We start from the raw sequence: 14,900 nt of genomic DNA on the forward strand, positions 1-14,900 counted from the left end.
CAACAAACCCAAAGAGACCACCTGCAGGGTCAGCTATTCAGAACCTTGTTGATGTCAAGCGGTTCAGCATTCTAACTCGACTGATCAAGACAGTCGCATGGATTTGGAGAGCAGCGAAGAGGTTTCTTGGCAAGAACAAAGCCCTAAACAATCCAAAGTGGGAGGCCATCTCTTTGACAGGAGTCATTACAGTAAGAGAACGAGAAAATTCAAGATTCAAGATTCAAGATTCAATTTATTTGTCATTTGACCCCTTGAGGTCCAAACTAAATGACGTTTCTGCAGCCATACATTACAAACAAAAAGACCCGATATACAACATAAACTGTGATGGAAGGCAAAAAGAAACTTATCTCTCCACTGCACCCCCCCCCCCCATGTCAGAGTCAAAGTCAAAGCCCCCGGCTGGCAATGGCGATTGTCCCGCGGTCATTAAAGCCACGCCGGGTGATGCAAGGTCGCACACCGGGTCTAGTTGTTAGAGCCCCCGGCGTGCGCTCGCAAAGTCCCGCGGCCATTCCAAGCCGCGCTCCAGGAGCTCTTCAACCCCGCAACTCGGGCGGGAGAAGTCGCCGTTGCGGGAGCCCCGAAAAGCGGTCTCCCTCCAGGGACCCGCGGGCTCCCGGTGCCGCCGTCCGCCAGACCCGCAGTTGCAGCCTCCGAAGCTCCGGAGGTCGGGCCGCAGCAGCGTCCACCACAGCTCCACCGCTCCGGACTCGGCCAGCTCCGCGACGGTGAGTAGTCGGCACTGGAGCCCCAGGTCTTCCTGTTGGAGGCCGCTCCACGTTGCAGCCCCAACGACAACGGAGACCCGACAAAGAAAAGGTCGGGTCTCCCATGCAGGGAGAGATTTTAAAAGTTACCCCCTCCCTCCCCCACCCCCCCACACACACACCCCCCCCCCCAACAGAAAATAACAAAAACTACATAAAAACATAGACAAAAATAATAAAAACGCAGACGGGCTGCAGAGGCCGCTGCTGACGAGAGTCGCGCCGCCTATTTTCTTCTAAAAGACATTTTTGGTGCTGCGCAATTGGGCACAACTTTCCCAAGCACCACAACAGATCGACTGGTAGCCTATAAAGACCAAGATTCTGGCCTGATGATTTGCTGTTCCCATCCTGCCCGTTGAGGCCTGGGTGTCCATGCTGCTAGCTCGGGAGGCTCACAGGGAGAGTCATGACGGAGTGGCTGGGACCTTGCTTAAAATGAGAAGAAAGGCTTGGGTCATAAAAGGAAGGAAACCACTCAGAGAAATGTCACTGCCAGAGACATTGTCTGGTTAAGTGACCAAAATGCACTGAGGGGGCAATTCAAGCTGGGCAGAGTTGTCAGCTCCAATCCAGACCGCAAAGGCATCGTGAGAGACGTTAATGTACGGATCTTTCCAAGTTACTCCATTCCTCTGACAAAGGCTTTGAAAGGAAGGGCAAGGCATTCCACTCAGGGGAAGGAGAGGATCCAAGCCACGACTGTTCACAGGGATGTTAGGCGGCTGGTTGTCTTACTTCCAGTAGAAGAACAAGACAGAAATGCATCAGGAGACCAAGTTCAAACCTAGACTTCAAAGTTTGACTTTAATGCGTCGATCTCCCAAGTGGTTCCATTGGAAGATCGAGTGGGAGGTGTCAAGTCAAACTGAAATGAAAGAACAGGTGCAGAGAAATGCTACATTGAAATCACGAGACAGTGATTAAAGTGGGCGGAACCCCAGCCTGCCGAGTTCTGCCCGGGGGTCAAAAGGGCACACAGCACCAGAAGCCAGGGAAGAAGACGGAAGAGACTTGCGGGCGGCAAATCTTGAACAGTAAATCAAAAGGACTGTCCGAAAAGACTGGCGCGATAGCCAGAAAAGGCAAGCAGGACTGATTTTCTACAGACCCGATTGGCAGCCGGTTTTAGATTAGATTAGATTAGATTAAACTTTATTAATCCCCTTATTCAGGGGAAATTCTGATGTCCTTGCAGCACACTAATAAAAATACAGCATAGCATTCAAAAAGAAGTTCAACACAAAAACATCCCCCCACAGTGATTCCCACTGTGGGGGAAGGCACAAAGTCCAGTCCCCATCCTCATGTCCACCCAAAGTCGGGCCTATTGAGGCCTTCACAGTCGCCGCCACGGCGCCCGATGTTCTCGCCGGGTGATGGTGCTCCGGCGTCGGGAGAACTCCCAGCGGCTTGGGGTGCCAGGAACGGCCGCCTTCCCACCGGAGACCGCGGCTTCCAAGCTAACAGACCGCGCCAGACGGAGCTCCGCACACTGGCGATCTCAGCAAGAGATCCCAGGCTCCGGGATGTAAAGTTCAACGTCGCAGCTGGCCGCTCCACAGAACCACGCTCCACACTGTTCTTATCGGCGGTCCCAGCATACTGGAGTCCCAGCACGGCGATCCAGGAAAGGCATCGCCCGCTCCGCAACAGCGCTCCAGCGCTGCGCCGCCGCCAAAGCCGATGTTCTGCGCCGCCGCCAAAGCCGATGTTCTGGCCAGGTCCCCTCAGGGAAACGTCGCTCCAGGACCCGCTGGTAGGCCGCAAGGACAGGTCGAAGTCGCTGCTCGGAGGAAGGCAACCCCTCCGACCAAGTAGGGACTCGAAAAGCAGTTTCCCCCTTGTCAGTTTCTTTGTTGAACTAAATTAAGGCGCATATTGCAATCAAAAGCGCTTGAACAATTGGTTGGGAAGAAAGCCAAACTGTAAGAAAGACGACTGCGCCTCCTTTTCAAGAGCAGCCAGCTCGTGCAGTTTTCCCCCTTCCCCCCCACCACCCCCCACACATAAAAAGATTAGGCCCCCTGACTACACACTCAACGTACTAAAAATAATAAAAAAGAAGGGAAAAAAACGGACAGCTGCAGGACAGGCAGCCGTTCAGGACAGCGCCTCCTCCGGATTTCACCTGGTAAAGACTAAAACTGCTAAAAACTGCTAAAGACTAATCTGCTTAAATAAAAGGAGGAGAAAATAAAAAAGGTGGAAAAGAAGTGTTTGGTCTGAGTGAATCCAGTTCATCATTTCGGGGTAGATAAATCAAATCCCTTTCAAGCGGGGAATCTGCAAAAACATTAGAAGACTTGACACTACTCAATCTGGCCTTCACAACTACCAGTCGTGGTTAACACTTAATGTCATATTGACTCTAGAAAAAGTCGTAAATTCTACTTCCAAGATTAAACAAAGTGAAAGCAGATGAACATGTAAGACAGAGGAATGTTTGTTTGGTTATCATGAAAAAGCACAGGGAATTTGGATTTGTTTTAGATTTTTTTCCTAAATACTGTCCCGCTTTTGTGGGTAGACACAAAATGCTGGAGTAACTTAGCGGGACAGGAAACATCTCCAGAAAGAAGGAATAGATGATGTTTCGGGTTGAGAAAAGGGTCTTGATGTGAAATGGAGTCTGAAGAAGGGTCTCAACCCGAAACGTCACCTATTCCTTCTCTCCAGGGATGCTGCCTGTTCCGCTGAGTTACTGCAGCTTTTTGTGTCTATCTTCGATGTAAACCAGCATCTGCAGTTCCTTCCTACACATTGCCTTTGAGTATTGGAGGGGGTGGGGAGGAGAGAGGGGGGCATTGAAAATCTTCCCCCTCAATAACTTAGTGTGTGGTCTTACTGACCTAAGAAACTCAAAATAAATATGTTCCTCTCCATTATTTTGGTTATTTTGTTCTGTTACCCGATCAAGATTAAGTCTAATGCTTTTTGACGGTTTTGATTAAGTACCAATTTACCCCATGCGAAAGGCAGTTTCTTCCTGTATGCCTTCCATACCTCTCTTTTAAGATACAACCCGCGCACTTTAGCATTCCTTCCCATTCCCACACTGACCTTTCTATCCTGGTCCTACTCCATTGTCAGAGTGGAGGAACAACAAATTGGAGGAAGAGCACATCATATTTCCCTTGGGCAGCTTACACCCTAGCGGTATGAATATTGATTTCTCTAATGTTAAGTATCCCTTTCATCCTCACTCTCTGTCCCTCTCCCACCCTAATCATTGTACTAGTTTCACTGTTGTCCTGTTGAGTTTGGCTCTCTGCATAACTGTCATCACCAACTCTACAGCCAACAATGATCCTTGATCATCATTGCTTTTTGATTATCTTTCGTTCATTTGTTCTACATACCTTCTACAGTATATCTTTTGTTCTCCTTTCCCCTCACTCTCAGTCTGAAGTAGGGTCTCGACTCAAAACAACACCTATTCTTTTTCTGCAGAGAAGCTGCCTGTCCCGCTGAGTTAGTCCAGCTTTTTGTGTCTATCTTCAGTATAAACCAGCATCTGCAGTTACTTCCAACACTGTTTTAAGATGCAATTGGGCAAACACGTTTCCAGTGACGCTATTTAAATTCCTTTCATTAACATAGAAACATAGAAACATAGAAAATAGGTGCAGGAGTAGGCCATTCGGCCCTTCGAGCCTGCACCGCCATTCAATATGATCATGGCTGATCATCCAACTCAGTATCCTGTACCTGCCTTCTCTCCATACCCCCTGATCCCTTTAGCCACAAGGACCACATCTAACTCCCTCTTAAATATAGCCAAAGAACTGGCCTCAACTACCTTCTGTGGCAGAGAATTCCACAGATTCACCACTCTCTTTGTGAAAAATGTTTTTCTCATCTCGGTCCTAAAAGACTTAAACTGTGACCCCTTGTCCTGGACTTCCCCAACATCGGGAACAATCTTCCTGCATCTAGTCTGTCCAACCCCTTAAGAAATGTGCAAGTTTCTATAAGATCCCCCCTCAATCTTCTAAATTCTTAAGTATTTGACTACTTCACAATAGAGTGGACGTGGAAAGGATGTGTCCAGTAGTGGGAGAGTCTGACTCCAGTAGTAGAAGCAGAGTCCTCAGAATAAAAGGGCGTGCCTTTAGATTGGAGATTTGGATGTATTTCTTTAGCCAGAAGGTGGTTAATCTGTGGAATTCTTTGCCACAAACAGCTGTGGAGGACAAGTCATTGCGTATTTTTAAATTGGTGATTGATAGGTTTTTGATTAGGAAGAGCATCAAAGGTTAAGGGGTGAAGACGGAAGAATCGGGTTGAGGGGGAAAAATAGTTCAGCAATGATCGAACGGCGGAGTGGATCAGGGCAGTGGAGGCCAAATCACTGGATGGATTTAAGAGAGAGTTAGATAGAGCTCTAGGGGCTAGTGGAGTCAAGGGATATGGAGAGAAGGCAGGCACGGGTTATTGATAGGGACGATCAGCCATGATCACAATGAATGGCGGTGCTGGCTCGAAGGGCCGCATGGCCTCCTCCTCCACCTATTTTTTATGTTTCTATGATACAAATGGCGAGATGGCCTAATTCTGCTCTTATGCCTTCTGGTCTTATAATGAATGGTATTATCCATTTATCGGTGTCCATATCTCTCTCATCTGTCCAACCACTGAATTGTCACTTGTTCCTTTTATGTAAAATGACTTTAAAAATATGCAGAAACGACATGATCATCAACTAATGTGCTTTACGCCTCATGGATGAAGCCTTGCAGCAGAAGGGTCTGAAACTACAAGAGTTTTTGGTTTAGTTTGGAGATGTAGGCCCCCGTGGCCAGCGCCGACCAGTGAACCCTGCACCCTAACGCTATCCTACGCACACTAGGGACACTTTACAATGTTATCGAAGCCAATTAAACTACGAACCTGTACATCTTTGGAATGTGGGAGGAAACCGGAGCACCCGGAGGAAACCCACGCAGGTCATGGGGTGAATGCGCAAACTCCATTACATGCAACACACGAGGACAGGATTGAACCTGGGTTCACTGGCGCTGTAAGGCAGCAACTCTACTGCTGCGCCACCGTGCCGCACCAGAGACCAGAATTCTCTGCCTCTGATCTCAAAATCTGTGAAGAACGCCATTGTAGACAGGAGAATAATTTTTTTGGTTGATTTTTGCTTCAGTCTATTGTATTGAAATTCCATTTAATAAAATGCCCAGATCATGTGGTACAACTGAATCTTTGGGTTTTGTCCTTTTGTACTGCTTTCACCTAAAGCAAGAGATTACAATTGACATCAGACACAGCATTTTGGATTTTATTTCGAGTTATAATTTCATCTTGTAGGTTACGTATGTTCTCTTTGGCTTGGTTACTTAAATCCAGATTGTTTCCTTCATCTTGGAAATAAAAAAATTGGCACTTTTGTTTGGATGAATTCCATATTTGTTCAAAATCTCCAGTCATCGAATGCATTGGCCTCATTATCAATGATTCATAGATTCTTGTTTCTTTCCCAGCTTCGCACCAGGTGTTAAAATTTGTGTTTCTGTTATTTTAATCAGCAAAAAATTCACAGTTGGGAGCAGTTCTGGAACAACAGCCTAAGTCCTCTGCTGTTCCAGCCTTTGCTGCCTGATAAAAATCCCACCTCCATTTAAAAACAAAATCCAATCACGCATTCTACAGTGAAAGCCTCTAAATTGTTATAGTAACTCGTGCTGAGAAATTAGATGGGGCATATATCTGGTGTGCTGAAACATGGGTGCATTTAGTGTTAGTGTTGGGAGGAACTGCAGATGCTGGTTTACATCGAAGATAGACACAAAATGATGGAGTAACTCAGCGGGACTGGCATAGAAACATAGAAAATAGGTGCAGGAGTAGGCCATTCGGCCCTTCGAGCCCATTTCAGCCCTTCAATATGATCATGGTTGATCATCCAACTCGGTATCCTGTACCTGCCTTCTCTCCATACCCCCTGATACCTTTAGCCACAAGGGCCACATCTAACTCCCTCTTAAATATAGCCAATGAACTGGCCTCAACTACCTTCTGTGGTAGAGAATTCCACAGATTCACCACTCTCTGTGTGAAAAATGTTTTTCTCATCTCGGTCCTAAAAGACTTCCCCCTTATCCTTAAACTGTGACCCCTTGTTCTGGACTTCCCCAACATCGGGAACAATCTTCCTGCATCTAGCCTGTCCAACTCCTTAGGAATTAAGAGATGCTGCCTTAAGAAGGCAGCATCTCTGGAGAGAAGGAATGGGTGACGTTTCTGGTTCAGACCCTTCTTCAGATGTTAATGCCTGATTGGGCCTGTTGAGTAGCTTTTCCCCTGAAGTAAAATGAGACCTGTGGCCATGCTGGGCAGATTGGGCTGTGTTAATTACAGTTGTCGATTGTGCAGCAATCACAAACTATGTAGTTCAATGGTTTCTTTACTGTCACGTGTACCAGGTACAGTGAAATACATTTTTTGCACACAGCTCAGCAAGACTATCCCTGTACATAAGCACAATTGTACAGAGTAGCTCCGAGTCCATGTGCAAGAGGTGCCATTTTGGCGCTATTTTACAGTCCCAGCTACAGCTGGCCTCAAAGGCCTGCTGCAGTCATTGCCTCCATCCAGTTTACAAGTTATTGGAGCAGAACTAGGCCACTCGGCCCATCGAGTCCACTCCGCCATTCAATCATGGCTGATGTCTGCCTCCGAATCCCATTTTCCTGCCTTCTTCCCATAACCCTTGACACTTGTTCTAATCAAGAATTTGTCAATCTCTGCCTTAGAAATATCCACTGACTTGACCTCCACAGCCCTCTGTGGCAATGCGTTCCTCAGATTCACTACCCTCTGACTAAAGTCCTGTGAGTCAGTTGTCTCTCTCCATGCCTGGCCCTTGTTCCCCGTGGGGGTGGGGGGGCAATTCCCACAGCCGACCTCGAGGGTTTGAAAGGGCCATCAAAGGCACACTCCCTATGGCTGACAGCCAGTCAGATTGCTGGAACACACATCATGGCTGCCATGGAGCGGAGGGAAAAGGAGGAGGGAGCTCTGAGGTTCTCTCAAAGAATCTCTCTACAACTCAGATCAATGACGGAATGGATGTCTAGCACTGGGGACACAGGAGACCTTCCAGGATAATAGTTGGAAGAGGCCAAAAGGAGATGGCCCATGCAGTCTCCTTCAGCAGTTAGTGTCCCAGCAATATGTTGGGCAGCCACGGTGGCGCAGCGGCAGAGTTGCTGCCTTACACGAATGCAGCGCCGGAGACCTGGGTTCGATCCCGACTACGGGTGCTGTCTGAACGGAGTTTGTACGTTCTCCCCGTGACCTGCGTGGGTTTTCTCCGAGATCACCGGTTTCCTCCCACATTCCAAAGACGTACAGGTTTGTAGGTTAATTGGCTTGGTAAATGTAAAAATTGTCTCTAGTGTGTGTAGGAGTATGTTAATGTGCGGGGATTGCTGGTCGGCACGGACCCGGTGGGCCGAAGGGCCTGTTTCCGCGTTGTATCTCTAAATTAAACTAAACGTTTTGAGATTAGAGATATAGCATGGAAACGCCCCTTCAGCGTACTGATCAATGATTATCCGCATACTAGTTCTATCATTGTATCACCCGTTCTCTCATCCGTAGTCTAATTCTATCACTGTAAGGCATCAACTCTACCACTGCGCTACCATGTGAACATTGAAATAAAGTAAAGGTGTCCTACAGATGTCAACTATCCCTATGCAACATCATTGAGGATTCAATCAGTATATCATTTAAAGTGTAGCATGTATTGCATGTTCAAATATTACATCCTTTCTTTCAAATCACATCTTTTAACATTAATATTGGCCGTGTTACATTTATGTTTCTAATAAAAATACGAACATAAACTGTTATTGATATAGTCACTTGTTTCCGTGTTGGTTATTATTACGGTTTGTAAATGGATCGATTGAACCACTTAAATGCTGTTTAAAACAATAATCAACTGGAAGAGTTCTTGTTGTTTGTTATTAAATTCCTATATAAAATTTCATGCCATTTAACGAAATCAAAAAATACTTATATCACTATAATTGAATCTTTCCATTGAAATATCTTCCTTCTGCCTGAAGGTCTTATTTTAAAGTTATTGCAAGACAACCATTATTACTCCAGAAAGCTTGAGTTTAGACAATATTTTAATCTACATCATGTGTAAATGGAAGTTGTAAGAATTTCAGCATGCATTGTGTACACAATTTCAAACGATGCAACAATGGGATGGTTTCCTAACATTGGCTAACAAGAAAAATCAAGTGAGTTTATTGTCATGTGTCCCTGTATAGGACAATGAAATTCTTGCTTTGCTTAAGCACACAGAAAATAGTAGGTATTTACTACAAAACAGATAAATGTGTCCATATACCATGATATAAATATATACACACATGAATAAATAAACTGGTAGTGCAAATAACAGAAAGTGGTTGCTAATAATCAGAGTTTTGTCCGAGCCAGGTTTAATAGCCTGATGGCTGAGGGGAAGTAGCTATTCCTGAACCTGGTTGCTGCAGTCTTCAGGCTCCTGTACCTTCTACCTGAAGGTAGCAGGGAGATGAGTGTGTGGCCAGGATGGTGTGGGTCTTTGATGACACTGCCAGCCTTTTTGAGGCAGCGACTGCGATAAATCCCCTCGATGGAAGGAAGGTCAGAGCCGATGATGGACTGGGCAGTGTTTACTACTTTTTGTAGTCTTTTCCTCTCCAGGGAATTTGTTGTTTTCCAAAATTATTGGGGCTAAACGTAGATACGGAGAGCCGTTTGCGGCGGTACAGCGGTAGAGTTGCTGCCTTACAGCGCCAGGGTTTGATCCTGTCTGTATGGAGTTTGTGCATTCTCCCTGTGACTGCATCGATTTTCTCCGGGAATTTTGGTTTCCTCCCACACTCCAAAGACGTATAGGTTTGCAGATTAATTGTAAATTATCCCTAGTGTGTTGGATAGTGTTAGTGTGCGGGGATCGCTGGTCGGTGTGGACTCGGTGGCCCGAAGGGCCTATTTCCGCGCTGTATCTCGAAACTGGACTAAACTAATCATAAAGCTGTAATCTTCATAAACAGGACAGCTTGTCCCAATAAAAGTGCTGTTACTGCTCTGGGCACCTTTCAGCCCACAGAATCCACGCCGACCAGCGATAAAAATGCTGGAGAAACTCAGCGGGTGCAGCAGCATCTATGGAGCGAAGGAAATAGGCAACGTTTCGGGCCGAAACCCTTCTTCTGAAACCCTTCTGCCTCACCCGCTGAGTTTCTCCAGCATTTTTATCTACCTTCCATTTTCCAGCATCTGCAGTTCCTTCTTAAACATTTAACCTACAAACCTGTATGTCTTCGGAATGTGGAAGGAAACCCACGTGGTCACGTGGAGGACGTACAAACTTCATATAGACAACACCTGTAGTCAGGATTGAACCGGGGTCTAGCGCTGTGAGGTGGCAACTCTACCGCTCCGCCAATGTGCCGCCGCCGTATAGAAATCTACCATTCTGATTGATGACTCATTGGATGATTAAGGTGGTCACAGTACAGACATTATAGTGGTACAGTTAAGGGTCGCCTATCTGTAATCATAATGTGACTTTCAGAAAAATATCAAATAAGAAAGAAGATAGTATGAACACTTTCACTGAATGTAGAGATTATACTGTTGCAATCTGAAATAAAAGAATGATCTTTTATGTCAATCATACAGACCAACTGTGCTGCAAGAAAAGAGGCAAATAGTGATCAAGAATGGCAGGCACCCAGTGATTGACATTCTTATGGGAGAACAGGAGCAATATGTTCCAAATGGCACTGGACTGCAAGTGAGTATCTAATGGAGATTTTCCATGAAAGTTTGCAATAAAATTGATGTATGTGGTTGCTTAATTGGATATCCTTTGCTAGAATGCTGTATAACCAGTTGTGCCGATGTAAACAGCGTTTTAGAGTGTGTATCTTGCATTGGTTGATATTGATCTTCTTACGTATGGCGTGCACAGCCTAAAGTTGTAGGTCAACTTGTTCTATTTGATCTTGTTTGTGCACGTCGGGTTGATTGCATTAGTCGAAACAGGGTGAACCACTTGAAAGTTTCAATCTCCCACCCTGTTGATATTGATGAAAGGGTAGGTTTGGTGACTTACATGCTAAATACTTGGCAAACTTCCTTTGCTGAATTAAGGTAAACATGTGTGAATATGTTCTCAAAGGTAGGGTCAAAGATGGCACAATACTATTGTTCATCATGCTGCATCATGGAGGTGGAAGCAGGCTGTTGGACTGGGCAGGGAGATGATGGATTGATACATTTGAAGAGCTGCATTTGGTAGGAAGAATGAGAACCAAGTTAAATCAGAGAGTACACTCACAACAAAGATTCAAGAAAGAGTCATGAGTTAGATAGAGCTCTAGGAGAGTTAGATAGAGCTCTAGGGGCTTGTGGTGTCAAGGGATATGGGGAGAAGGCAGGCACAGGTTATTGATAGGGGACGATCAGCCATGATCACAATGAATGGTGGTGCTGGCTCGAAGGGCCGAATGGCTTCCTCCTGCACCCATTTTCTATGTTTCTATGTAAAGCAGAAAGCCTTCTATTGTCCATTGGAGGATTATTAGTGTTTAGTTTCCGTTTGGCACGGTGGCGCAGCGGTAGAGTTGCTGCCTTACAGTGAATGCAGCGCCGGAGACCCGGGTTCGATCCCGACTACTGGTGCTGTCTGTATAGCGTTTGTACATTCTCCCCGTGAACTGCGTGGGTTTTCGCCGAGATCTTCGGTTTCCTCCCACACTCCAAAGACGTCCAGGTTTGTAGGTTAATTGGCTTGATAAATGTAAAAACTGGCCCTAGTGGGTGTAGGATAGTGTTAATATGCGGGGATCGCTGGTCGGCATGGGCCGAAAGGGCCTGTTTCCGCGCTGTATCTCTAAACTAAATAAACTAAACTAAACTGATTGTGGAGATGATACTGGGTAGAACCCTCCCAAGGGAGTTTAGTTTCCTCTAATTGTCACTTGTGTTTTTTTTTTTTTGCTCTCTGATGTATCACCTTTTCTTTCAAATTGGACATGATGATACAAACTGCCGATGCTTCTTTGCATTTGTTTTGAACTTGTAGGAACATATGATCCACATTGGCTTCTTTCCATTGCCTTTCACTATCACCTGTGGTTCCCTTTCTCCCATCAATACCATCGCCAACTACTTTCCTTTGTATATCATCTTCCTCCTCCTCCTCCTCCTCCTCCTCCTCCTCCTCCTCCTCCTCCTCTCCTCCTCCTCCTCCTCCTCCTCCTCCTCCTCTCCGATTTATAAAGCCCAGAATTCTGTGATTTTTTCCCCCCCTATTTAGTTTCTCAATCTACCCTGCTACTTCAATGGGCAATGCATACATAGCCACAGCTTTCTGCTTTCTTGAAACCCTGTTAAAATTCTATCCTCTAACTTAACTTGATTCACATTCATCGTACCAAATTGCAACTCTTCAAATGTACCAACATTAATTATATCAGTAATCTCAAGAGATCATAAGATCATAAGACATAGGAGCAGAAATAGGCCATTCGGCCCATCGAGTCTGCTTCACCATTCGATCATGGCTGATCTATTTTTCTGAATTTGTCTGAAGAAGGGTCTGGACCTGGACCGTCGCCTATTCCTTCTCTCCATAGATGCTGCCTCGTCCGCTGAGATTCTCCAGCTTTTTTTGTCTACCTTTGATTGTTCCAGCATCTGTAATTCTTTCTTAAATATTTTTCCCTCTCAATCACATTCTCCTGCCTTCTCCCTGGTACCATTGATACCGCTATTAATCAAGAACCTATCAATCACTGTTTTTGAAAATATCCACTGACTTGGCCTCCAAAGCCACTTGTGGCAATGAATTCCACAGATTCACTATCGTCTGGCTAAAGAAATTCTTCCTCATCTCCACACTTTTATTCTGCGGGTGTGCCCTCTGGTCCTAGACTCTCCCATTACTGGAAGCATCTTCACCATATCCAATCTATCTAGATTTCCTGTTCTAATGGAATATCAAAACATTCAGGCATGAAGTGAAACGTTGATTCTTTAAAAAAAAGAGGCAACCATAAAAAATATAATTGACTACTTTAAAATGTTTTGTTGAGGGAGGATTATACAAGATGGGCATAAAGGTAAACTTTAAATAACAATAGAATAAATAAACTTGTAAGTCACTGTTAAATGGTTTGGTTCAAGGCAATCTTCAACAAGTCTGCACATCAGCTGAACTTGAATATTTCCTGTAAAAAATCCAGAAACATTGGATTTCCAATTATATTGCCAAAAAAAAGATGTGATTGTTTTTTTTGTTGCCTATTTTAATAAAATATAATATATTCAAATTTATAGCTCTCCATCAGATGATATTAACATTTGCCAAAATCATAATTTTACTTCGGAGTCACGTGAGTGACTACGTGAAGAAGAACCCGCCAGGACGCATGCGTGTCATATCGTCTAACGCATTGCGTACGACTGGCAGGGTGGACGCCATTCTCCTGCCAGCAGTCAGATCTGAAGGTAAGTTTTTAAAACTTTTTCCAGGTTTTATCATCCTGCAGGAACCACTACTTAGAGGTCCTGCTAAAACCCGGGGCGAAGTCCGGAGGACCCAATCAAGGGAATACCGGTCACGACCTCGGGCATACCCGAAAACATCGGGGATACCCCCCGACATATAGTCGCTTTTAAGGCCTCAGAAGGCGGGAGCGGCGGCATGGAATTCGCTTCTCGGGCCGCTGGCGTTGGAGCCAGCGGCTTCATACTGGTGCCAGTGGCACTTTCACAGCAGGGATACCCCCCGACAATGTATATCACGGGTATCCCTTTCACAGGGACCGCGGGGATATCCCTGCTGCAGGAACCGCGGGGATACCCAGCACGGCGGGGGGGAAGGCCCGACTACAAGGGAACCCCGGCTGCATACAAGGACCTCGAGACCCCGCAGCAGAAGGTTTAAAACAGGACCTGCAGGTAAATTCTTTACTCTCAGGTTGTTTAGTTCTATTTCTGTGAGGATGTGTTACAGGAAAGGAACCATGGACTAAGTCCAAATGGAGACTGACTGCGGAGGACCGCGGGAGTGTGGACAGTCAGTAGCGGTTGGCTACACCTGGACCGCTAATCGATCATCAGTCTCCGACCTGGCACCTGCACAGTTCGGATTCGACACAGACTGGCGGGAAGGCCAAGCAAAAAGTCGGACAGGCCGAAGACTCGGACAAGTCGGGCTGTGAAGACTCACCGCCAGCGGGAGCAACTGTGATCGCATATCCCGCATGGAGCGGTTGATGGAGCAGATGTTCCAATGTGACATGCTCCGGTATATGGAGTCTAGTCACCATGGGGCCCTAGGACGCCCAAGGCAGCACCTTATTGAGGGCTGCATAATGCATCTCCCTCGACAGAGGGGAGCATTAGGAGTCACTTCTGGGCTGACTCTGAAGACGGGTTTGGCTGAAGATACCACAAGTGTGCAGGAGGTGCAGGAACAACACAACCAGCAGCAGGAGCTCGACGAGGGCCATCGGGCTCATTAAGACCACATCACAAGACCTCACATCTCCGGTGGCAGCACCCCTACACACCCACCAGCAAACCACGATGCACTGAAACTGGTGAAAGCTTGAAGGCCGTAAACCAGAACAAAGGTCTTTTTTAGGCCACAGCCCAGAACGGCCTTCCTGGAAGATGCGCCAACCCCGTACTCGAGCTCCTCTACCTCCCAGGAGCAGAAGTACAAAATCATGCACACATGGTTGAGGCAGCTCCTGGGTTGGGTTGCATAAGTCCTCCCATTCGGATAAAGGTATGGAGCCACATCGATGATGTCTCCTGTCACGGATACAAGTTGGTAATACTTAAACTGGTTTGAATATTTACACTGGTTTGGGATAACGTAAGATTAGTTTATACTGCACAACAGGTATGGTTGGAGTTGCCTTTCAAGGCAGGCTCACAATATGGGATGTGGACTGATCATTGTCAACAGCCTCAACCCGCATGTGCAGTATAGACATTTCTGAATAACTTCTATGTGATCATTTCCTCTCACAGGGTTGAAGATATTTGAAATTTAACTGGATGAGGCAATGATACACTCAGTAG

The 14,900-nt window shown here is 46.0% G+C and overlaps 1 protein-coding gene across 2 annotated transcripts in view; it reads left to right on the forward strand.

The window, feature by feature from the left end:
* msh3 (mutS homolog 3) overlaps positions 1–14,900 on the forward strand; it is a 285,979-nt gene that overhangs the window by 124,208 nt on the left and 146,871 nt on the right. For both annotated transcript variants that reach the window (XM_033018740.1, XM_033018741.1), the window contains exon 19: positions 10,479–10,593. In XM_033018740.1, coding sequence (XP_032874631.1) covers positions 10,479–10,593 — 115 coding nt within the window. The remainder of the gene's footprint in view (positions 1–10,478; positions 10,594–14,900) is intronic.

The sequence above is a fragment of the Amblyraja radiata genome, chromosome 3 (assembly GCF_010909765.2).
Source record: "Amblyraja radiata isolate CabotCenter1 chromosome 3, sAmbRad1.1.pri, whole genome shotgun sequence".
Taxonomy (NCBI): domain Eukaryota; kingdom Metazoa; phylum Chordata; class Chondrichthyes; order Rajiformes; family Rajidae; genus Amblyraja; species Amblyraja radiata.